Source organism: Nuphar pumila, chromosome 2, assembly GCF_984573655.1.
Source record: "Nuphar pumila chromosome 2, dmNupPumi1.hap1.1, whole genome shotgun sequence".
NCBI lineage: Eukaryota > Viridiplantae > Streptophyta > Magnoliopsida > Nymphaeales > Nymphaeaceae > Nuphar > Nuphar pumila.
In genome coordinates this window covers 23,779,973-23,804,890 of record NC_143250.1, presented here as the reverse complement: position 1 = coordinate 23,804,890, position 24,918 = coordinate 23,779,973, and the positions used below count along the sequence as shown (strand labels likewise).

Here is a 24,918-nt window from a genome sequence, read left to right as displayed (position 1 = left end):
CTGCAGCCGCAATTGCGTGATCACCATTTGTAAGTACAGCTTCAGGTTGTTTCCCATTCATTGTCTATGTAAATACTCTGAATAATCACTCAAAGCTTTCCTTGGTCAAGTCATACAAAAAAGTGTTGCCTAATATACAACTCTATGAGTGATGGTTCACTCTGACAAACTGCGCAAATGGACACTGGTCAGTATTAATCTTCACTGTCGTATCAAAAACTAGCACATCATTGAAGCATTCATAATCTACTCTTGACTATGAATCTGCCCAAAACATATTCACAGCATATCCATCTTCATCCAGTTGCATTGCACTAAAGAAACCAGAGTCAATGCTTGATTTCTTCTGTAAGTAATCAACCAAAGAACATATTTTTTTATTCTTCATGTTATCTGTCATCTTTCTTCTCAAGTAGTTTCGCGACCACCATCTATGTACTCGTACAAATTGTATGTCTTACTTGGTGCAATGTCGGCGCTATCAGCTATTTCAGCAATTGCAGCATGCGCTTCAGTTACTTTACGATGTGACCTTAACATAGGAGTCATACATGAAGCTGCTAATTCATGGTTATGATCAGTGATTAAAGTACAAACTACATATTTCCTATTTGGAAGTCTTCTTAACATAATTCTTGTTGGACATTCGCATCTTGAATCTGGCTTGCTCCTTGTTGGATTTCCACTTGACTTCTTCCAACCTTCCTTAGAACAAACATGTCTTTCTCACCACGACACCCTATGCATTTTTTGACCACGAATACCTTCTAACACTAAAGCCAAGTTTTAAGGCATAATCATTGTAAAATTTATATACAGCTTTCTCATTATTAAACGGCATTCCTTCTACGAGAACAGAGTCAAGTGTACTATCATGTACATTCCCAGTGCTTGCACCTTTATCAAGTGTACTATCATGATCGTCTACCTCATTATCGAATTGCATTTTTTCTGCTGAAACATTCAAGTCAAGAGTAAATCCAATGCATGTACCCTTCTTATCATGTGCATCATTAGTGCACATGTTCACTTCTTCAAGTGCGTCATTAGTACAGATGTTCACTTCTCTATAACTTTCCAATGATTGAGATAGATCATATTCACTGCAACCAAATGATAAGCCCATCATTGTCATAAGCAAGATATCAATTTGTGTTAGCAACACATATGTTTACTATGATTTATTTAAGATGCATATAACAACGGATACCGATAAGGTTAAGCAAGTCAAAAAAATGATTGAATGAATCATAGTATGAAATCAACAATGATTTGTTGTGTGCTTATATTATGCATCGAGTTGTTATTTACCATGCCAATAAAAGAAACAATTTTTCGTATATGTGTGTTGACTATAGCAATTCACATAACAGCGATTTAATTATATCTACGACGATATAAAGCAATTTCAATAGAAATCACTAAATGAGCAGCGATTTGAATACGAAAATCGTCACTACAAGTGCACAATAATGTATTTTTGCATGCACACATTTTAAAATTCTTTCTACAAATATCTTACAAATCAATACTAGAAAGTACATAATATCTTACAAATCGATATATATATATATATATATATGTATCGCATAATATATTACAAATTGATACAGAAATTCAGCATAATAGCTTATAAATTGATACTACAAAATACATAATATCTTACAAATCGATATACATATTGCATAATATATTATAAATCGATACAGAAATTCAGCATAATAGCTTACAAATCGATATTAACAAACAAAACAATATCTCACAAATTTGTAGTATGTTACTAAAACTGCAAATTGCGATACATTGCATATACTGAGTGAATGGATGATACCGGATGGGGTAGAGGCCCTTCCTCGCATTTGTAAACAAGCATTCTTGTCAACAGGTCCCAGCATCTTACAAATATCTTTAATTTTTAAACCATCGAAAAGACAAGATCCACTTACAATAACAAAACAACACTTTAATGGCACTCACGATGATATATATTCTTCAACAATAGCATGATGACATGGAAAGGTACTCACGATGCCTTAATGGCACCTGTTGGAATGTTTGTGTCTCATTGCTTTTATCCATACTGCCTAAAGAAAATAAAAAAGAAGAAAAAATTGTAAAAAGAGATTGCCAACAAATGCCCCTATGATGCCTACTAATGATCAAACCATTCAATCGATTTATAGCTATCTCTACGATATAGGAACGAACCCGGGAATGTTTTGTAACACAAGACAAGAACGAGAAGGCAGCAATGTGTTGTAACACAAGCTAAAAACCAAGGCGTGAACCTAGACTTGAGACGATGGCAAATGGTGCTCTGGCGGCAGCAGATGACTGTAAAGGGTGTGTCGTCAAAGGGAGCTTCTATTACAGCAGATGGTGCATCGTCAAAGGATGATCCGCTGGCAGCATACAAGTTTACTGCTTAGGGCAAAAATGGAACGTTTGGACTTTTTGAAGAGTTAAGATCATCCTCCCTTTTCTGGATGCATGATATTTTTATCCTTTTCTCAAACCATCGTTTCATGGCGAGAATGGCGGGAAAAGGTACTTAAGTCTTTGCAACCGCACCAGATCTAATGCTAAGTGATGCCGACACACACAGGGATACAAGCCCCACGTGCTTATATATGTGGTGCTCAATTCGGACCTCCGAACACGCACTGTAGTAAACCGTGCATCTTCGGGGGAGAACACACAACACCCTCCCGAGAGAGAGATGTTTTTACCATTTACAAAATTTGACAAGTATATATTAATGTGATAAGGTAAAAAATTAACCGGCACTTGACTTTTTATTGCTATTTTATTACCATATGACAACAATAAAATCAAATGCCAATAAAATGGTCAAAAGTCTTCACAATTTATTAATAAAAAAGTATTAATATGGATACAAAATTTAAGAATGTGAATAAATTTACAAAAAACATTTATATATAATCACCTCTTTAAGGTAATATTGATTTAATTAGTAACAAAACTAACCATGATTTGAATAAGGTAGACCATATATTCTCTTTAAATTTAAATATGGTCACCAATTTTGCTGTCGTGGTTTCAACATATTGAATTTACAATTTTTAATTGATATATATTTAATGGTAGCAATTGTTTGGCACATAATTAAGTTATTAGCATGATATCAATTTCAAGACCATAGATAAGTTGTTATTTATCTATATGTATTAAAAATTCAACTGTTTACAGTTATTGATGCAAATTTCATGATTTTACCGATTAATCGCAATCTACGATTTTGTCGATTAATCACAATTTGACGAGGACATTGCGCTGAGGTGGATAGATTTTTGTCCCGATTAAATACGATTTGGCAAGAAAGGCAATCCCCGAGGACAAGTTTGGTTACTATATTCAACTAGAGTCAGCAACCACAACGCTGCACTTTTAATTTATTTATTTATTTTTATAGCCCGAAGAAACCACACCCAGCATGAAGGCCTGATAGTGCTGGCTCAGCCTGCCATACTTACAGTCGTCATGTTGGCAGCGTAAAACTCCAAAGCTAGGACTCGTAGGAATCAAACCTTTAATGCCCGTCTAGAAGGCACCCACCCACTACGCCAACCCCCCTTGGGGGTGCACTTTTAACTTGAACATTTGAAACACAGTAATGTGTTAATCTAGCAGCATGCTATAAGCATATAAAGCGTAGGTACAGGTGTTAGTCTCCTATTTTGCATGGGAAATAGGAGAGCAATCTCGTCATCAGAATCAACGTTGTCAAAAAAGGCATGCCACGATGATGATGATGCTGGTGACTATGGCAATGCGGGATAGCAATATCAAGTTTTATTTTTATCGTAATGATAATTAAACACACTAACACTGATGCTGATAATGACAGTGGATTGAGAGTATGATGATAAGCATGTGCAACGTGTGAAACATGATCATAGATGAAAAAATTAAGTGTCAAAAGGGCATCAATAATTTTTGCATAGCACCTATCTAGAATTGTGCGCCAATAGTGAGTGTAACTGTGTAAGATATAACCAACGCTCAAAAGTAGGGATGCACACGAGCCGAGCTTATGCTGGCTCAGCTCGGCTCAAATAAAAAAACTAATTGTTCAAGTTCGGCTTGAGATCGAGCCTAGTTTAACAGTTTTTGTCCAAACTCAGCTCAAGTGGAACTCGAGGTCTGCTTGGTTCGGTTTGAGTCTAACATTTTTTATCTTAAAAAATAATTGAACTGCAGTGAAAACAGTGGGTTCCACCTCCCCCGTGAAAGGCTAACACCTTACAAGAGGAAGGCCACTTTATGTGTTAAATTTGCAAACATAGATTGTCCATGTACAACACTAAGTATTATATACAAACCGAGCTTAATCAGGCTAATCAAACTCAATCAAGCTTGACTAGTTTGTGTACTTAAGCTCAGCTTGTTTATCTACCCAGAATGAGTTCAAGCCGAGCTCGACCCAGCTCGGCTCATTGTGCATCTCTACGCAAAAGGTGCAGCTATGATGCTCTTGTGAAAAAAAGAAAAAAACAGAAAAGAATAAGAATGGGTCCATGCTAGTCAATCTACCATAAGAACAAGAGACAGGAAACAATCAAGTGAACACATCTTAATTGTTGCGAGGAACACGTTTACAAGTTCAGGGAGGTGTCATCATTGCAAGCCCCAAAAAACAAAAATAGCTAAATCTAAGGAACAAAATATTAAACAAAACTGTCATTGTTTGAGGTGAAATGAACATTAAATGTAGTTTTTCTGAATTTATAACCCAAAGAAACCACACACACGGCATGAAGCCCTGGTTGAAGGTCATCGTACCGGCTATGTAAAACTGGGAGCCTAGGACCCCTGCCCCTGGGGCCTTATGCTACACATTGGCTTGAGCAGACGCCCATGAGAATCGAATCTTGACTGCCATAAGAACAGTCTAGCAGCCAAGGCCCCACCCCACTACGCCAACCCCCTTGGGGCAAAATAAAATTTAGTCCAAAAAGAAATTAAGAAAAATATAATATACATACATTCTCTTAAATCTTTTTGGGTGAGGGTCATGAAAATTTTCCATATACTGAATTTCACCACTAACAGCAATAATGCATCACTCTAAAAGCTTGTCAGCCCCAACCACCACACCCGCCCACGAAGGAAGTCTCAACGACATCCAGCAATCTCCTCAGGTGTGGGAGCCAACTCATTGTGGCTGAATCGATCTTCATCATAGAAGGTAGCTCGAACCAGCCTACCACCAAAATAACGACCCTCAAGATCAACAAATGCTCGCGTTGCCTCCTCAGATCGCTCAAACTGAACAAATATTCTAACAGCTTCATCATCTGGGAAGCCTGGTTCTGTGATTTCAAATATCAGAACACGTGTAACCATGCCGTGTTTCGCACACTCCTCTGCAACTTCGCCTTCAAGATCGTCATCAACTTGCCCTGGACCAACCTACGACAAGTAAAATTCACAATCAAGAATGGACCAAAAAAATAAGAGAATGTACAGATAGTATTTGCCAAATCTGGAAAAGGAAAATAACTACTGCATTAGCATCCAATTTCTATCCATCTACAGATTTTCATCTTTCGGGAACCAAAAAGGAAAATCTATCCTTGCATCTGCAACAAACTCATTATTGAATATGGCCAAATTGGGCCAGATCATGCAGGTCAGCTGTTTCCTCTTCAGCTGAATATAGAGATAAAACATTTAAATATGGGTTTTAACATGGGAGAACAGAATTAGTTAGGCTGGGATGGGTATGACCCGTAGGACATTCATATATGCAGGACAGATCCAAGCAAGAAGACGGCAGAGAAAGAACCAACAGGCCTAAACTCAACACAACCTGAAGAAGAAAATAGACCTTATTCTCTCCCTCACCATTACTAAGATTGTTTCAAAGCTAGTGTAAACAATCACACATTCTTCCACGAGTAATTCAGTTTCTATTGTAAAATATGTAATTTAGCATAGATATAAGTAGCTGGGCGAAATCTATGTTCTAAGGCCTGCAAACAGGCCTATACAAACAACCACTGTTTCAAATCACAGATCAACTTGAACCTCAGGTAGAACAACTTCATGGATCAAGTGCCTGCTTGTTTGAGTGGATCCTGCCCAAAGTACTATTTACTGTGCAACTGCTGATCCATGTGACTCTTGAGCAAGGCAAACATGAGTTAGGTAGCCCAGGTCACAAATCCATCTTTGCACAGGCTGTTTGCTAGGAAAGCTGGGGACTAACCCCCAGTGTACTTGAACCACAGGGCTCGGTCAGATATTGCTACTGTAGAATTCCAGCTATGAAACTTAAACCCACATTTCTCAATATATGAAACAAGAGTGCACAATTACAACACCACCAAAGGGCAATACAAGTGCACAAATATACTATGGTCTCTAATGGACCGATGACAATCTCATAAAAGAGATACACAAAAACACAAATTCCACAAGAGCACAAAGGCATAAAACCCACAAGACCACAATAGAAAAATAGATCTCGTATCAGCACATAAAATACATAGTGAGGATAGAGCCTGCAGTCCAACGACTAGTTGGACTGTCACCCCAACAGCTCTTTTGAATTTACAATAAAAAAATAGAAAAATAAAGAAAATAAAAAAGACCTTAGAGTCCATTAGCTAAAATACATATTGTTAAATGACAAAAATACCCCCAATATATGTATATTGTATAAATATACGTATATTAGTTAGGTATAAATATATATACACAGTATTTTAATATTCCCCCTCAAACTTATGGTGAAATCACCGAAAGTTGGTTAAGAAAATACAAGAATCTTGGTAGAGGAAAATCTTTGGTGAATAAGTCCACAATCTAAAACTCGGACCGAAAATATGGTAAATTAATCGTCTCCTTCAAGTATTTTTCTTGAACATAGTGAAAATCCATTTCAATATGTTTTGTTCACTCATGAAACGCATGATTGCTAACTATATATATATATATATATATATATATATATATATATATATATATATGACACTTGTTATCACAGCATAATTTGAAGGTTCTAAAACATCAACACCCATATCTAAAAGTAATGATCTCATCCACACGACCTTGGTTATTGTTTTAACCATCACTCAGCTCCCGTAAAAGATAAAGACACTTTCGGTTGTTTTTTGCGTCACCAAGAAATGAGAGAATCACCTACAAACACACAAAAACCTATAATTGAGTGGCGGTTATTAGGATCTTTTTCCCAGTCAGAATCAGTATAAGCAATAAGATTTAAAGATGGTGAAGAGGATAAGAATAACCCCTAAATATAGTTTTCTTGATGTATCGAACTATTCTTAATATGGCACTCATATGAACCGATGTGGGTGCATATTGAAACTGACTTCAATATCTATTGAATATGCAATGTCTCTCCTGGTAATAGATAGGTATATTAATGATCTGATAAGTTGTCTATAAGGAGTTGGATCATCTAATAGAACTTCGTCTTTAGCTCTCATTTTATCACTTCAGGAGTATCGGCATATTTTGTATCTGTGATTTTCGAACGCGCAACAATATAAGTTGCAAACTTGATTTGAGACAAAATGTACCTTCTTGACGAGTATAATATTTCAATTCCTAAAAAATATCTCAAAAAACCAAGGTCAGTCATATCAAAAGATTTTTTAAGCATATTTTTAATTTCTTCAATTTTCTTCTGATCATTCTCAATGATGATTATATCATCAACATCCAAAAGCAGAATGATAAGTGAGGTTGTAGATCTTACAAAAAAACCATAGTGAGTATAACAAGATTTCAATTCATAATTCAACACAGTTCTATTAAAACGATCATATCATGCTTTACGAGCTTGTTTAAGCCCATATAAAGTTTTTTGAAGACGAGGAACCACTTTATTTTCAATAGTTTGACCAGGGGGATGATCCTTATACACTTCTTCATTTAAATTTTCATTTAAGAAAGCATTTTTAACGTCTAACTGATATATAGGTCATTTTCTAATGGATGCTACTGCAACTAGAGCCCTAACTGTGGTCATGCGAGCTAATGGAGCAAATGTTTCCTCATAATCTATTTCATATTCCTGGAAGTATCATTTTGCAACTAATCGTGCTTTATATCTTTCTAAGGACCCGTCACTCTTTGTTTTGAGTTTAAATACCCATCTATATCATATTGTCTTCTTTTCCTTGGGAAGAGGTTGAAGTGCCCAAGTATGAGCCTTGTATAATGCATCTAATTCTATTTTGATAGAATCTATTCATTCTTTTATGTTTTTAGCTTCTTTGTAGTTAGGTGGTTCATGATATGAAAGAATAGATAGAAAGCAAGCCCTATAACTTGAAGAAAAGGATTCATAGGAGGCAAACCTATTTGGAAGCCTATGTATCCCTTCAAATCTTCTAACACTAGATTCTTCAACATTTGTTGATTGATTATATCTTTCAAAAGCACATGGATACTCAGATTCTTCCTTAGGTTTCTCAAAATCAAATCTATTTTCATTTTCAAGAAATGTTACATTTCTAGATACATAAAGTTTATCATTTGTTAAATCATAACACCAATAGCCTTTTTTATTTTCGGCATATCCAAGAAAAACATATTTTATAGCTTTAGGAGAGTTTGTTATATTTTTCAAGAAGCACAAAACATTTACATCCAAATACCCTTAGTCTTTTCAAATCGAGAAAAATTTCAAAAAGCTTTTCAATAGGGGATTTGTTTTTCATAGTTTGAGAAGGCATTCTATTTATTAGATATACCGCGATGAGAGCGGCTTCGGCCCAAAAAAATTTGAAATGAGTAGGGTCCTAGTAGTTTCAATAATGTGACGATGTTTTCTTTCGAAAATACCACTTTGTTGGCGGGTCGTGGGACAAGATATTTGGTGTAAAATACCATGAGTTTTTAAATAGAATTAAAATTCATTTGAAAGAAACTCTCTCATTGAGTTAGAGCGAAAGACTTTAATATTTGTTTTAAATTGATTTTTAACTAGATTATGAAAATTTTTAAATCACGAAAAAACTTCAGATTTGAGTTTAAGGAAGTATATCCAAGTATGTATACTAAAATCATCTATGAATGTAACATAATATGAATAACCACATTTTGACATCACGGGAGCGGGACCCCATACATCCTAATGCACTAATTCAAAGATTTCATTAGTTAAGAAAGTTCTAGATCCAAAAGGCATCATTTGCGTTTTTCCAAATATACAATCTTCACATACAAATTCTTTATCCTTACAAAATTTTTCTAAAAATGGAAAATGAGATAATTTGGATATACTTGGGTGTCCTAATCTTTTATGCCAAAGATCTAAATTAATGTTTTTGACATGATTACAAAAAGATTTTTTTTGTAAACATAAGAAATTCATATAGTAAAGATCTCCTCCTCTATGGCCTTGTCCCAATCAGCTTCCCTGGGAGATCCTGCACCCAACAAGCCTCAGATGAAAAGAATATTTTACACTCATAATCAAAAATTTGAAATACCAAAAAAAAGTTTAAATTTAATTTTGGAATAACTGTCACATTTGAAACAAAAAGGTTTTTCGAAATATTGTTGAGGTTTCTTTTACTTTTAACTTTTAAAGAAGTACCATCGGCGGTTGATACACATGAAAAATATGAATTAGTGCAATCGGATAATAGAAACTCATTATCGGTCATATGAAAAGAGGCTCCCGAATCCAGAATCCAAAAAAGACTTACCCGGAGGAGAAGAAGAGATGGTGGCGCCGAATGTAGAAGGAGTGGCTTTAAGAATTTGTGAAATGGCCTCTGCTATTTGGGCAATTGTCAAATCATTACAATTGCCCTGTTTCTTTGATTTTTGAAGTTCTTCACTTACGGCGACCACTTTTTTCAACTTGGGGCAATTCGGTCTTATATGCCCCGGTTCCTTATAATGATGATAAATAATTTTACCCTTGTATCCTCCCCCATTATGTCCTTCTCCATTGAATTTTCTTCCAAAGTGAGGTGGTTTATAAGTTTTTACAAAAAATTTGGGTTTTGATACGGCAAAGATCTCATCGTTAGACTTGTGCATTCCAAGTCTTGTATATTCTTGGCAAATTTGAGCAAGATCCTCACTTATAGAAAGAGTCGAAGTTCTATTAAGCAAGGAGGACCTAATTTGCTCAAATTCTGGTCGAAGACCATAAAGAAAAGAGAAAAGGTTTTCTCTTTCAACTTGTAATTTCCTCGTTTCAATAGTCGAACCTTCCCATTTTGGTTCGAACATAGCTAGTTCATCCCAAATAGGAGATAAAATACCATAAAAATCTTTTACACTTTTATCTCCTTGTTTGGTATTACGTACCTTGTCTTGGAGATAATATAGCATAGCCATATCCTTTTAAATGAAGGTGCTCTTTAGGAAAATTCATGCATCACATGCCCTTTTTAATTTGATGATGTTGTTGGCTAAGTCACACGGACTCGGCTAAAAGGTTAACGCACCCGCATCGCTCGTACCCAACATAGGTGCGGACACGGGTGCGGCTTTGGACACGGTCAACCAAGTGTCGAACTCGGTCAATGCACCGGGGCCGAGTCCGTCCACATTTTGGATTTGGTCAACTTTGATCGAGTCTATTTTTGTCTATTTTTTCGGGCAAAAGACTTATAAAAACTAAAAAAATGATCTTTTTATATATTTTTTTAAATATATATATATAGCCGAGTCTTATTATTGTTATATATATAGTTGTGTCCTCTAATGGGCACAACTTTGACCGAGTCTTATTATTGTTATATATATATATATAGTCGTGTCCCCGTGTCCAAAAATTTTGAAATTGCTCTGCATCCGCACCCATGTGACATATGTTAGTGGCGATTTTGGACTTCATGAACCATGAGAGAATTAGAGCATTGCTAGCTTCCCAATCCTCCAACTTGTTTTGATATTCTTGCAAAGCTTTCTCTTTTTTTCTTTAGATAGGACTTTGACTTGATCTCCTTTTGTTAATTTAGGTTCATGAGCGGTTCCACTAACAAAAGTCCAAAACTTTTTACCTTTAATGTGATTTTTCATAGCGGTCGCCCACATCAAATAGTTCAAGACCATTGGGGCGTTGGAATATGAACCAATATGCGAATTTCGTTGGGGTGTTCCCTACTAAGCGATGCTCTGTACTCTATAGGCCCGGAGGCAGTGATAAGTGGGCAAGGGTAGCTAGGACATTGCCCAGAAGCGACTCGTCAAACCGGCGCCCGGGGGTGGGGTCAAATAGGCAAGGGTTCCCGCACTTTGTTGGACGGGTGAGGGTAAAAAGGTAGTTCAAGACCATACAATTAGGTTAGCCACTTGGAACATAGGGTCTTTAACTGGTAAGTTGGTAGAGTTAGTAGATGTTATGCATAGGAGAAAGATTGATATTTTATGTTTACAAGAGACCAAATGGGTAGGTGAGAAAGCAAAAGTGATACAACCTTGGGGATATAAGATTTGGTATACAGGAATACATAGGAATAGGAATGGAGTTGGGATTGTTATTAGGCGTGAGTTTATAGATAATGTAGTTGAGGTCCGTAGAAAGGGGGATAGGATTATACTTATTAGATTAGTAGTAGGTACAGATATTATTAATTTTATTAGTGTTTATGCACCCCAAGTCGGTTTAGACGATTCCATTAAGCGGCAATTTTGGGAAGATTTAGGCGGAGTAGTACAAGGGATATCTCATGGAGAAAAGATTTTCATCGGCGGAGACCTTAATGGACATGAAGGCATTAGTAGGGATGAATTTGAGAGTATCCATGGAGGCTATGGTACGGGAGAAAGAAACGAAAGTGGAGAAAGGATTTTAGATTTTGGTTTGTCCTATGATTTGATCTTAGCCAACACGTGGTTTAGGAAAAGGGAGTCTCACCTAGTAACATTTAAAAGTGGGGTTAATAAGAGTCAGATAGATTTTTTCCTACTCAGAAAGAAAGATAGGGTTTGTTGCATCGATTGTAAGGTTATACCGGGAGAAAGTGTAGCTACACAGCATAAAGTCTTAATTTTAGATCTTAAAATTAGAAAATGCCACAAAAGGGATAGACATAGGATAGATCCTAGAATTAAGTGGTGGGCACTGAAAGGAGCCAAACAAGGAATGTTTGTAGAACAGGTAGCTAAGGAAGATAATTGGTGTCTCGAGGAGGATGCAGAATCAATGTGGAATAAGATAGCGGGTTGCATGCGAAAGGTGGCGAAGGAGGTTTTGGGTGAGTCTAAAGGCGGTGCACCGCTAGGTAAGGATACATCATGGTGGAACGAAGATGTCAAATTAGCTATTAAGGTTAAAAGAGAGTGTTATAGAAATCTAAGTAAGAGTCGGGATAATGAGAATTTGGAGAAGTATATGGTAGCAAAGAAGGAAGCTAAAAAAGTAGTTCGACACGCGAGGGATAAGGTATATAAGGAAGTCTACGACAAGTTGGATACCAAGGAGGGCGAAAAGGATATTTATAGGCTTGCAAAGATGAGAGATATGAAATCGAGGGATCTGGGTATGGTTAGATGTATCAAAAATGAAGCGCAAAGGGTTTTAGTTAAAGATGAGGAGATTAAGGAGAGATGGAAAGATTATTTTGATAAGCTATTTAATGGAAATCATGCCCAAGATCTTGGAGACTTCTCCATTCCTTTTCCTTTTCATGAGATGAATCGTGACTTCATGCGCAAGATTCAAAAGAAAGAAATTGCAGAGGCTTTAAAGAATATGAAATCCAGAAAGGCAGTTGGCCCGGATGGTATACCTATTGAGGCTTGAAAATACTTGGGTGAGAAAGGTTTAGTATGGTTGGCAAATCTTTTTAACAAGATTTGGCGGACAAATAAGATGCCTAATGAGTGGAGGAAGAGTACTTTGATGCCTCTCTATAAGAATAAGGGTGATATACAAGATTGCACAAACTATCGTAGTATAAAACTCATGAGTCATAATATGAAACTTTAGGAGAGGGTGATTGAATATAGGTTGAGGAAGGTTGCCATGATATCGGAGAATCAATTTGGTTTTATGCCTGAAAGATCAACTATGGAAGCTATACATCTTCTTAGACAACTTATTGAGAGATATAGAGAGGCGAACAAAGATTTGCATATGATTTTTATTGATTTAGAGAAGGCATACGAGAGAGTACCTAGGGATGTTCTCTGGTGGACAATGATGAAGAAAGGTATTTCTCCCAAGTACATTAGTATAATTAAAGATATGTACGAAGGAGTAGTAACCAATGTCCGCACTTGTGGAGGGGTGACAAACAATTTTCCTATAACGGTTGGGTTACATCAAGGATCTGCATTAAGCCCTTTCCTTTTTGCTATAGTGATAGACGAACTTACGAGATCAATTCAAGAGAATGTGTCGTGGTGTATGTTGTTTGCTGATGATATTGTTTTGATTGATGAGTCTAGAGTTGGGGTTAATGCTAAGTTAGAATTATGGAGACAGACTTTGGAAGCAAGAGGTTTTACGTTGAGTAAGAGTAAGACAGAATATATGGAATGTCAGTTTAGTAAGCAACAAATTAGTGATGAGAGTGTAGTGAAGCTTGGTGAGCAAGAAATAGCGGTGGATGATTGTTTCAAATATTTGGGATCTATCATTCAAAAGAATGGAGAAATTGATGGAGATGTAAATCATAGGATTAAGGTTGGGTGGATGAAATGGAAAAGTGCAACTGGAGTGTTGTGCGATCATAGAATGCCATTGCGGTTGAAGGGAAAGTTTTATAGGGCGACAATTAGACCCGCTTTACTATATGGTACGGAATGTTGGGCTGCCAAGAGACATCATTTTAAAAAAATGAGTGTAACTGAGATGTGTATGCTTCGATGGATGTGTGGAAATACACTAAAAGATAAGATTCAGAACGAGGAAATACGTAAGAAGGTAGGCGTTGCATCCATTGAAAATAAGATGAGTGAGAATCGTTTACGATGGTTTGGGCATATTCGGCGAAGGCCTAATGATGCTCCGGTTAGAAGGATGGAGAAATGGGAAAATACATTAGCTAAAAGAGGTCGGGGTAGGCCTAAGAAGACTTGGATGGAGATGATAAGAAAGGATATGAATGCTTTGAACCTCACCGAGGACATGACATTGGATAGAAATGATTGGAGGAGAAGGATTCATGTGGAGGACCCAGAATGATTTTCTTTTTGGTTCATATCGCCGACCCCAATTGTTTGAGATGAAGGCGTTGTTGTTGTTGGTCACCCACATCAAACAGTTGTTTTCTTTGAGTTTGTAGGAGATAACGGAGGCAAAATCTCTTTCTCCCATAATGAAGAAGACTTGTGTTTGAGGACAAAAAGGTTGAAGAGCACCACCACAAAGAGAGCAATCTCAAAATAGCTTTCACTACTTCAAGAGCTTAGCTATGAAATTATATAATGAAGCAAGAGTACATAATTACAACGCTAACGATGGGCTACACAAGTGCACAAATATACTATTGTCTCTAATGGGCGGATGACGATCTCATAAAAGATAGGCACAAAAGCACAAAACCCACAAGAGCACAACAGAAAAAATAGATTTTGTATTAGCACATGAAATGCTTTAGAAAAGCATAAAATAGATAGTGAGGTGCATGCCTTTAAGGGAGGCAGTCCAACAACTAGTTGGACTGTCACCCCAACAGCTCTTTTGAATTTACAATAAAAAACAGAAAAAGAAAGAAAATAAAAAAGACCTTACAGTCCCTAATGGACTGTACTAAAATACGTATTATTAAATGACCAAAATACCCCTGATATATGTATATTGCATAAATATATGTATATCAATTACGTATAAATATATACACGGTATTTTAGCATTAGGTAGCCCAGGTCACAAATCCATCTTTGCACAGGCTATTTGCTAGGAAAGCTGGGGACTAACCCCCCAGTGTACTTGAACCACAGGGCTCTGTCAGATACTGCTACTGTAGAATTCCAGCTATGAAACCTAAACCCACATTTCTCAATATTATTAGAGTATTGATAATCAATAAATTCTCATATACTGAAGCCAAGCATGCCTGATTGGATCCCTGAATAAGGTCATCATTATGGAAGCAATAGGAGTACTTCAAAGCACTTTTCCCTTGGTGCTTGGAGAATGAACCTCTTAATTTGCATGCGTCAAAGACAAGTGGTCATGCAGTTAATAACCAACCCAGGTCAATTAGAGGACTATCGAATTGGGGACGAACTTATGACTTCCTACAGAAGGAAACCATGACGCATCAAAAGGACATGATGGACAGATAAAAATCAATGTGCCTAAATGAGAAATCTTCATGTTTTACCATTGTGGGGGTAATGTATTTTAATTTTCAGCTTCTCTATAGTTTTTTGAACTTTTCATCATTTATACTACTAATTTTCCATTTATGCACCATTTTAAGCCTCAGATTCACCTCAAGCATTTAAGGTAGAACTTGGTAGGAATTTCACACTAAAACTTCAAAAAGAAACGCTGGCTTACTTGTTAAAACTATGTTTTAAGTTTAGGTATTTAAGTTCCACCAAAAATCTATAATGATAACTAGAAGTTAAAAAAGGATTGTGTTTATAAAATTATGTTGGACATTTTTCTACAAATTTAGTTTTTTCTCGATGACCTGAAGCCACAACTCCAGTTCAAGAACAAGCAGGGGTTGGAAAGAAAATGTTTACAAAACACTAAATTTAATTGCTAATACATTGATTTTCTTAATTTTATTCAGGGGTTCATCTTTCATTTTCATTGGATTAAGTTTAAAGGGTCATACTGAACCCCGTTAAGATCAAATGCTATAAAAACCTGATGTTGGGAACAAAAAGATTTTTTCCATGACTGGACAAGATCTGACTCAAAATTAGAAATGTGCTTGGTCACCCTGTTATGCATTTATTGGATTCATTGTTGATTTGAAAAGGATTAAGTTAAAAAGGCATCCTGCAATCTGTTGACATCAAATGCAAGAGAACCAATGTTAGAAACAGAAATGAAACTTACAAAAGCACAAGAAGCTCAGGAAAACATCTTACTACATTAAACCCATTATGCAGTGAATGCTATATAGAAAAACTAGTGGAACATGCATCAATGTGAAAAGATTAGAAAACTGCACTGAATAGTTCAACCAATTGCCTTGAAACCAGATGGACAAATCACTGTAAAGTGCTACGATGAAGCTATCATTCCATTTTAGCACAGCTTATCAGAAAAAATGCCCTCCATCTGTACAAGATCACATGAAGAAGAGAAGGCTCTAGGCGGTAACTGTTTCCAAGATCAAACTTTATTAGAAAGACATAAATTCTGCTTGGTGCAACACGGTGATGGATAGGCAGTACATTGAAAATGGTAGGTGACAGACAATGGAACTTGAACATACATTTTGGGAGGAAGGAATGCTGATTGACCATTGACAAACAATTTCATGTTAAATGCAAAGTACGTAATTGAATACATAATGATCAGCATGCTAACAAAAATGTGTACCTTTTTACACTTTTCTTGAGAGCAAGAAAAAACTTTTAATAGAGTAGGAAGGGTGGAACGAGAAAATCATATAGAAATAGAAAAGGAATACGAGCATATCAAAAGACAAAAGATTGTCTGAAAATGTGAGAACAAGCCATCTCAACAAGGTTCCAATCTGAGATCACCACCTCTCCACTTAAAACTGCCCAATCTCCAAAATATCACAGGTTCCAAGCTAACAAAACAATGAATGGAACAAGGCTCAATTCCATAGTGCAGGTTCATTGTTAATGATGACAAACTAATCATACTTGGGCATTAACATACTATAAATGAACAATGAGAGAGAGAGAGAGATGAATGGTGTTGGAAGCCACGATATGAGACATGATAAAGAGGAAGTGTCATCAGCTACCATAAACATAATAAACGTAAGATAACTATCATAGATCCTTTATGTATTCCTCATGAAACAACCCCAAAATGGATAAGGAAACAATGAGGCTATCAATAGCTTGATTTGGATCTGGATACATACGATAAGAATCCATCTGCCAGGAACCAGATCATGCTCTCTGTCTCCCCTTCTTAGCATAGAGATGAATCAATCTAGTCATAGGATCCTAGGTCGACTGATGGTGTCTGAACCCGCAGCTTTCACCTTGAAAGGGCTGTGCACTGACTTATTGAACTATGAACCCAGGAAAATGGGTGTATCCTATCTGTTTGGCATTGACTCAAACCATCATTTTGGTAGAAATCAGGTTTGTCGAAGAGTTACCGAAAGCTTCTTAGATAGGTGGAAAGCCCGCTTCCCAGAAACTCACTTCTGAAACTTGATGAGAATCTCGATTCTCCCATGCTTCTCCTATGCATTCCACACACTTCATCTATTCTTCTTATATGTTCTCTCACTTTACTTTTCATGTTTTTTATGTGTTTCTTCTCACGCTTCTCACTTCCATGTGCTTTCTCTAAATTAGCAGTTATCATTTTTAGATTTTGTTAAAAATTTAAGTCTTACACTAAAAAATCATGAAATTTAACAAGTCACTTTTATTTTAGTTTTTATTTGGGTTTCATTTCGATTCCAATTCAATTCTTATATTGCTTTTTTTTATCACTCACTTCCTGCTTCCTATACATTTTAAAATGCATCGGTTCTCACTTCTGCTTCCCGTTTCCCGCTTCCGCTTCCTAGTTTGGCAACCTTAGTTTGTCCTTTATCCAGTTGTTGACAGCATACATACCAGGTTCTCTATCTTGGGTCTGCGACCGATGAGGCATAATCCAGCATCCCCAGCCTAAGAATCTTTTTTAGTTGAAAACTTCAAATAATCTTACCCCAATGTACCAAGTTCTTTAGCACTTGGCAAACCACAATTTTGAACCAATGTGACCATCATTTATGACCTTAGGAGAGTTTCACCTGACCTTTTTACTCAAGTTTGAAATAGTAAATATGGAGTTGTCTTCGTTTTTCTTCATCTCTTTAACAAGCTGAAGCTAATTTCAGTTTCAGCCAGTCAAAAGCAGTTTGAGCTGCATCAAACTAACCTAGCTTTGTTGATGTAGCAGAAATGTCAGTCTTCACTTGTTCTGTGAATTCTATATTGAGCATAAGAACAGCATGAGCTGTCAAGGACCTTTGAGCAAGTGAAAACTATTGAGCACATTTTCCTGAATCTGCTTGTTTCCTAGAATTCTAGCTGATGCTTCATTAGATGCTTCTTTTTAGGAACATATATCATTCATAGAAAAGCCAGTCTTTTTACTTGTTTTGCAAGGATATGAGACAGTACTATGAGATGTTAGGATCTCGAGTAAGTGAAAAATATGGAACATATTCCCATGTCCTCCCTGTTTCCAAGAATCCTAGTTGATGGTTCGTTTTGTGCTCCTAGCAACATCAATGTCACACGGACACTTCACTTAGCATATGTATCCCATGTGAATACAACACAACACCAGAACGTACATGACACTCCATGAACATAGTCAAACCAGTTTCATACACAGTCAACATTGTGTCATTAACTTTATCTTTTTTTATTTTGTATTCACTTTAGGCTTTTTATTTCTTTTTAAAAATTGTTATCAATCACATTACATTTCAATTTCAACTTAGTTTCATTATTTGATGTTCTTAATTATAGTGATTTACAATTGCTGTTTTACACACACACATACATACATCTATGTATGTGCATGGTTGTGTCCCTATATACTAATTTCTGAAAATTATAGTATTGTACCAACCATATCTGCATCTTGTCCTACTCCCCGCATCCATATCCATGTGACATAGGATACATGATGATGCGTTCTGGTGGGCCTGTGTTAAGTTTTGAGGTTTAGGTAGGCTAGGTCAAGTTTTGGGTCAAGTCCAAAAAGACAAATCGGTAACAGGGAGGTGGTACTAACAGGGTTCGATAGAAAATTTGGTTCTCCCGATTTACAGCAGATAAAATGATGAAAATTTAGGAGGGACTTTGGGACACGTGAGGCAAGCTTGGGTAAAATTTTCAGGATTTTGGAATCTGTCGTTTAGGAGATAAAATTCCAGGAAGTTCTGAGAGTTTTTGGTGGCAGGGTTATGGTTTGGATTCTGACAGATATTGAGAGATTAATTTATTTCTCTCAGAATACCAATCAAAAAATATAAAAAATTAGGGAAGACTTGGGATAGGCTAGGGAACGTTCGGTTAAAATTTGAGGTTCAAAGTCTTTATGGTCAGGGAGATAAAAATAAGGAAACACAGAAAACAGGTTTGAGTCTGGACTGAGATTTGGTAAAAACATGTTACAGTGTCAGATTTATTATTCCTCAGTGGGAATGAGTTTGGATTCGATTTTTGGTGGGTAGGTTAAGGATAGATGGGCTAAACTAAGGTTAAATTTGCATAATTGAACTAGGTACGGAAGAAACGTTGAGTTAAAGTTGGGCTAAAATCTAGAAATCACAACAACAGAATGTTGTTTTCAGGTTTAGGTTCAACGGGTTTATGAGAGGCTAGGCTTGTGAGAAGCTTTAGGAAAAGGTTTCTGATGACTTACACGGTTTAGGGAGAGTGTCCTACGGTAGAGAGAGGTTTGGTCCGTAAACGGCTTGGTTGAGTCGAGTTTTCCATGTTTGTTGATGTTGTCCACGAACACTAGGTAGAATTGAGTCTACTTAGTACTTAGGCAATTTCAATCCTATGAAGGGTTGGTACCACCTTATACTGACCAAGAGAACATCCCTTACAGAAAGGGTGAACGAGTCGAGGGTAGGGACTCGCATGGGTAAGGGAAAGAGAGAGAGAGAGAGAGAGACGTTAACTAGTGAGAGAAGAAGGAGAGTGTGAGGTGAATTTGAGAGAGAAAACCTTCAATTTCTATATTCCTCATTTTCATAAATGGAGTCCCTTTTATAGGCCAAGAGAACTCTCTCTTAATTACAAAATTCAAAGCAAATAACCCACTAAGATAAGAAACTACACAAATCACTAATGAAGCCCACTAATACATGAGGCTCTTGGGCTCTAAGGCCATAAAGGTGGGAAGCCCAAGGGTCTACATGTTTTTTGAGGGGCCTTGAAGGCCTCTTGGATGGCGCCAACCAGGTGGGATCCAGTCGGCTTGGGTTGGACCCGTTTGCATAATTTGGACCTTTGGAGTTTGATCAAGCTCACCAAGTACTTGGTCCGCATCACATGATCTGATTATTTGTTTCTTTACACGTTAAAAATGGCTAATATTAGTTGGCAATGTACGGTGTTTCATGTGTTTAACATCCTTTGTTTGCTAGAAGTAGTTGCAATCGAACCCCAAGGTGAAATTGGTCATTGTGCCCCATGAAAATTATGAATTATTCGTGATTCAACTGTTGTTGATATAATATTGACATTGACCAAGTGAGGATCAAGCTTTTCCAAACAATTCAACATTTTGTTCACTTTAAATATATTAACTTGATTGTATTTACTTCATTTCAGCATATTGGTGCCCTTCTCCTTGTGTTGCTATTTAGTGGTTCTATGTGTCTGTGGCCATAATTAAGGGAAAGATCACTGTGACAATTTCTGTTGGCATCTCTAAAAAAGCTTCAATAAAATAATTGTCTTGTTGATAATTACCAGATTCTTTTAACATGGATAAATCAACTACAGAGTTTTGTTTAATTTAGATATTACATTTACTCTTTTGACATTTAGAGCATCTTTATATTATCATTGGCCATGTGCAAAAGATAATCTTAAAACAATGCAGAATATCTCTTCCATTTTGAGTAAATCCTCTTTTCCATGTGATGCTATGTAAGTGGATTCAATCATGTTATCCTGCATTTTAGAATTTCACTTATATTTTCATAAGAATGTTCATTCCACAGTAGTAGTTACAACCACTTGGAATTTACATTTAGAGAAAGAATATTGCAGATATCAAATTTGCTTGTTTGTGTACAATAAAAGATAAGATTCGGAACGAGGAGATACGTAAGAAGGTAGGCGTTGCACCCATTGAAAATAAGATGAGAGAGAATCGTTTACGGTGGTTTGGACATATTCGACGAAGGCCTAATGATGCTCCAGTTAGAAGGATGGAGAAATGGGAAAATATATTAGTTAAAAGAGGTCGGGGTAGGCCTAGGAAGACATGGATGGAGGTGATAAGAAAGGATATGAATGCTTTGAACCTCACCGAGGACATGGCATTGGATAGAAATGAATGGAGGAGAAGGATTCATGTGGAAGACCCATAATGATTTTCTTTGTTGGTTCATATCGCCGACCCCAATTGTTTTGGGATGAAGGCGTAGTTGTTGTTGTTGTTGTTGTTGTTGTTGTTGTTGTTGTTGTTGTTGTTGTTGTTCATTTGGTGCGCTGGCCCATGAAGATGCATGCATTTGCATAAGACCACACACACTCACACACATAAAAAAAAAGATATGTGTATATTATGCATGTATTTATGTATGTCTATGCACAACATCTAACCTAATTAGATATCACATGAATCCAATCAGGTTTAACTCAACCTACTCTGGATCGAAGTCAGAGTGTACCCAGGTTAGACTCCTAGAGCCAAACCCATTGTGAAAATCAGGACAAATCCATTAATGTTTTGAATCAAACCTAATCCTAGCCCTATACCTCCAAAGAAAAAAAAACTATACAAAGCTGTTAAACAGCAACACTGAAAAATAAAGAGAAAGAGAGAGAGTCCAGCACTGGTTGCAGCTAGCGACCGAAATAATTGACGGTCTCTAACAAGGTTACAGCTATATGTATGAGAAAAGATGAACCGTACCATGTTTCGGAGTAAAAGAACACGAGTTGGAGGACCATTCAGATTTACACTCTTGAGCTTTTTCTCTGCCCTAGATTCACTGGCATTCACAATAACCCCCGCTCTCCTGTCTGTCTTCTTTGCCATCAAGGGAGTAGTGATTCCTTGTTCCTGCTTCCCAAGCCCTTGGCCTTCCTTCCAACCCATCTTTGCCATCATTTTCTGAGCTGCTGTCATCTGTCCACCAGCCCCAACACCAAGCCCAGCTGTGCCTGACTTCCCAATAGTAAACCCATCTCCATTAGAAGGAGGAGAAGGCGACCTTGGTGCTGCTGACAAGCCTCCACCCATTGCTGCCCGCCGTTTCCATGCTTCTTCTCCAGAAATATTTAGTGCTGCTGACCTTGATTCATAATCTCTTTCCTTCTCTCTTTCTGCTGCCTCTCTTTCCCTTTCCAGTTCTTTCTCCCTCTCCCTCTCCCTCTCCCTCTCCCTCTCCCTCTCCCTCTCCCTCTCCCTCTCTTCCTCCTCTTGCCGCCTTCTTTCAAGTTCCCGCTTCATCTCTGCCTCCATTAACCGCCTCCTTCTCTCCCTCCTGTACTCTTCATAATCATTAGGCCTAGTAGGGTCATACTCTTCAACTATAGTAGCAGTAACACCAACAAGCTCCGGTTGAATATTAGCTGATTTCATTCCATCATTGACCAATGTGGATCCAGAGCCAACAGAGGATACTGTTTTGGTTACTGATGAGCCCTGTGTTGGTTTGGGTCTTCCTTGAGACTGCTGATTCTTCAAGACTGATTGAGGAGGTGTGAAAAGGTAAGATGGCTTACGCAAGGCCGGTGGTGCCATCTTCGCACTGCTTGACCATGGTGTGGTAGACGATTGGGAATGTGTGGATGAACCATTGTTTCTCTCTTCATCCCCCGTCGAAGAGGGAAGTACTGAAGGAGGGGGGAGATCCCCATATAAACCACCCAACATTTTTGGTTTCCTTTTACTATTTCTCTGTAAGCTTTGCTACCATAAATCAGGATTCGCTTTTCTGTAGTAACATTCAAGCAAGAATCAGCAAAAAAGGAGAGCAAAATAAGCTTTAAAAAAGACACAATTTAGAGGCCTAAAGAAAACACGCATAGGAAACCCTGATTTTGGCATTTGGTTAAGAAAAATAGCAGAAAATATGACTTTCAAGCATACCAGTGATGTGATTTCAGATGCAACAACCTACTGTGGAGTAGATATTGCATTGTGAATCAGAAGATCCACATAAACAACCCCCTTTATTGGCCGAAAATTTTGAGGAAAAAAGAAAACTCAGAACAAACAGAAACAGGCAAGAATATGACATTTCCTTCGTTAAAGCAGGGAAAACCCCAAATTAATATTTAGTTTTCCATTTCTGGTATCAAACAAAGGAGAAATAAAGCAGGGAAAACCCAAAATTTCTACATGAAAAAAATAATCACACAGAGGGTTTCAAATGAAACAGATTGAAGATCTGGGGGGAAACAATAGAGAAGCAGAGAGAGAGAGAGAAGAGCTGAAACCCCCAATTCTGAATACAATAGTAGGAGGAAGCAAGAAAGGAAAGATCCCTAATTTTTAAAGCGAAAGAGATGAAACCAGCTGCAAATTAGGCAACAAGCAGAAACAAACACGAAAACAACGCACGCGCACGCACACACACACGAACAAATCCGAGAAACTTCAGTTAGAACGATAAGAGGAGCAAAGAAAATCACGAACCAAAGATTGACGATCGATCGGATGCCACCCCCGATATCCAACTCAAACTCCAGAAAAAACGGCTTACGAATAACAATAAAAAAAGAAAAGAAAATTTCGAACGCGTGGCACAATTATTCTCCCTCAGCAGATTCAACGGCGATTTGTGGGTTTAACAGAAGAGTTCAGCAGCCACTAACGGCTTCTAGGGCTTACGAAGGGAGTGACACAGATTCTTTGATTTCTAGGGTTAGGGTTTAGCGAGGAGGGGGGAGAGCAGATGCAATGGGGATTCTGATGTTTCTAGGGTTAGAGTTTTTCGGAGGCAGAGAAGGAACGCCATACCAGAGCGCTCGCGGAAGACAACGAGACGGATTGGGTCGAACGAACGAACCGCGAGAGCACAGCAACAACCCGGAAAGTCTTCCCACCGGTTGGGCCACGAGGGGTTCTCCATTATATAATGGCTGCTAACTGTTCGGATCTGTGTCGGATCCGGTGAACGCGAAAACGCATCCGAACTTTTGGTGCTGCGACTGCGACTACTCTGTCAACGGTTCAGTCCTGGGCCAGATCCAGGTGGCTCCGGTCCCAGATTCGATTTTGAAGAGGTGGTAGCTAGCCAGGCACGGGTCCGACCCAACTGGCTCAGAGAGAACCAGATCCAGGTTCAGGTTCAGATCACAAGAATCAAAACCAGTAATAATAATCTTCGTTTTCTTTAAGGGTGTATTTCAATGCCACGGATCTCACTCAGAGATCCATGGACGCGGTGACCAAGGTCTCGGACTCTGCTCGGATCGAGGTAATACTGAGTTCAACCTAATCGGATCTGATCTATTCAGATTTGGAGTTGCATGGAATCAGTTAAAACTAAATCCAAATCCGAAAAACCTAAAATCCAACATTTACATAATTCAGATTCCGATCTTACTTAGACTCAGACTCGGATTCAGATACAAATTCCAATATCGATTTCAGATCCAATTATTAATGGGATCCTACTCTGGCTACCGGATCCAACTAATCGGATGAAGATTTGGGTTACATGTCAGATAATATCTGACTGGTTGACATCCTTATCAAGGTCGGATCTTGCATGAGGTTCATTCCAGCTTCCAACAAATGGAAGGCCTTAGAACCTCATATCTGAGATCCTTAAAACCATGAAAATACACAGATTTCTAGTTTGGCCGTGGAAAGGGGGGAGTCGGGCCAGAGACCCAGGAATCTAAAATCCTAGGATCTCATATACATATTGTGGTGAGATGAACCGATCTGAGATCTGAGGTTGTCAGATGCACCCTGATTTACATAAAATTTCTGAACCTTGATCCAATATCGGGTCGTTCTCATATATGGTTTAAAAACCCTGCAAACCATACTCTTTATGGGTGGTGAGAAGGTCGGATAGGCGACATGAGTCCATATAGGTCCATGTTTGGATAGCAAATGAC

The 24,918-nt window shown here is 37.7% G+C and overlaps 1 protein-coding gene across 3 annotated transcripts; it reads right to left on the bottom strand.

The window, feature by feature from the left end:
• Positions 1–4,692: 4,692 nt before the first annotated feature.
• LOC149845044 (DNA-damage-repair/toleration protein 111-like) lies at positions 4,693–23,896 on the bottom strand. 3 transcript variants are annotated; one of them, XM_089995466.1, is made up of 3 exons: positions 23,807–23,896; positions 21,752–22,778; positions 4,693–5,433 (listed from the first exon to the last, which is right to left on the bottom strand). In XM_089995466.1, the coding sequence occupies exons 2-3, from the start codon at positions 22,715–22,717 to the stop codon at positions 5,137–5,139; spliced, it is 1,263 nt and encodes a 420-aa protein (XP_089851592.1). In that variant the 5' UTR covers positions 22,718–22,778; positions 23,807–23,896; the 3' UTR covers positions 4,693–5,136. The 3 variants fall into 3 exon arrangements, with proteins under 3 accessions (XP_089851592.1, XP_089851593.1, XP_089851594.1); XM_089995467.1 differs by having other exon boundaries at positions 23,483–23,893; XM_089995468.1 differs by lacking the exon at positions 23,807–23,896 and adding an exon at positions 22,934–23,368.
• Between the last annotated feature and the right edge of the window lie 1,022 nt (positions 23,897–24,918).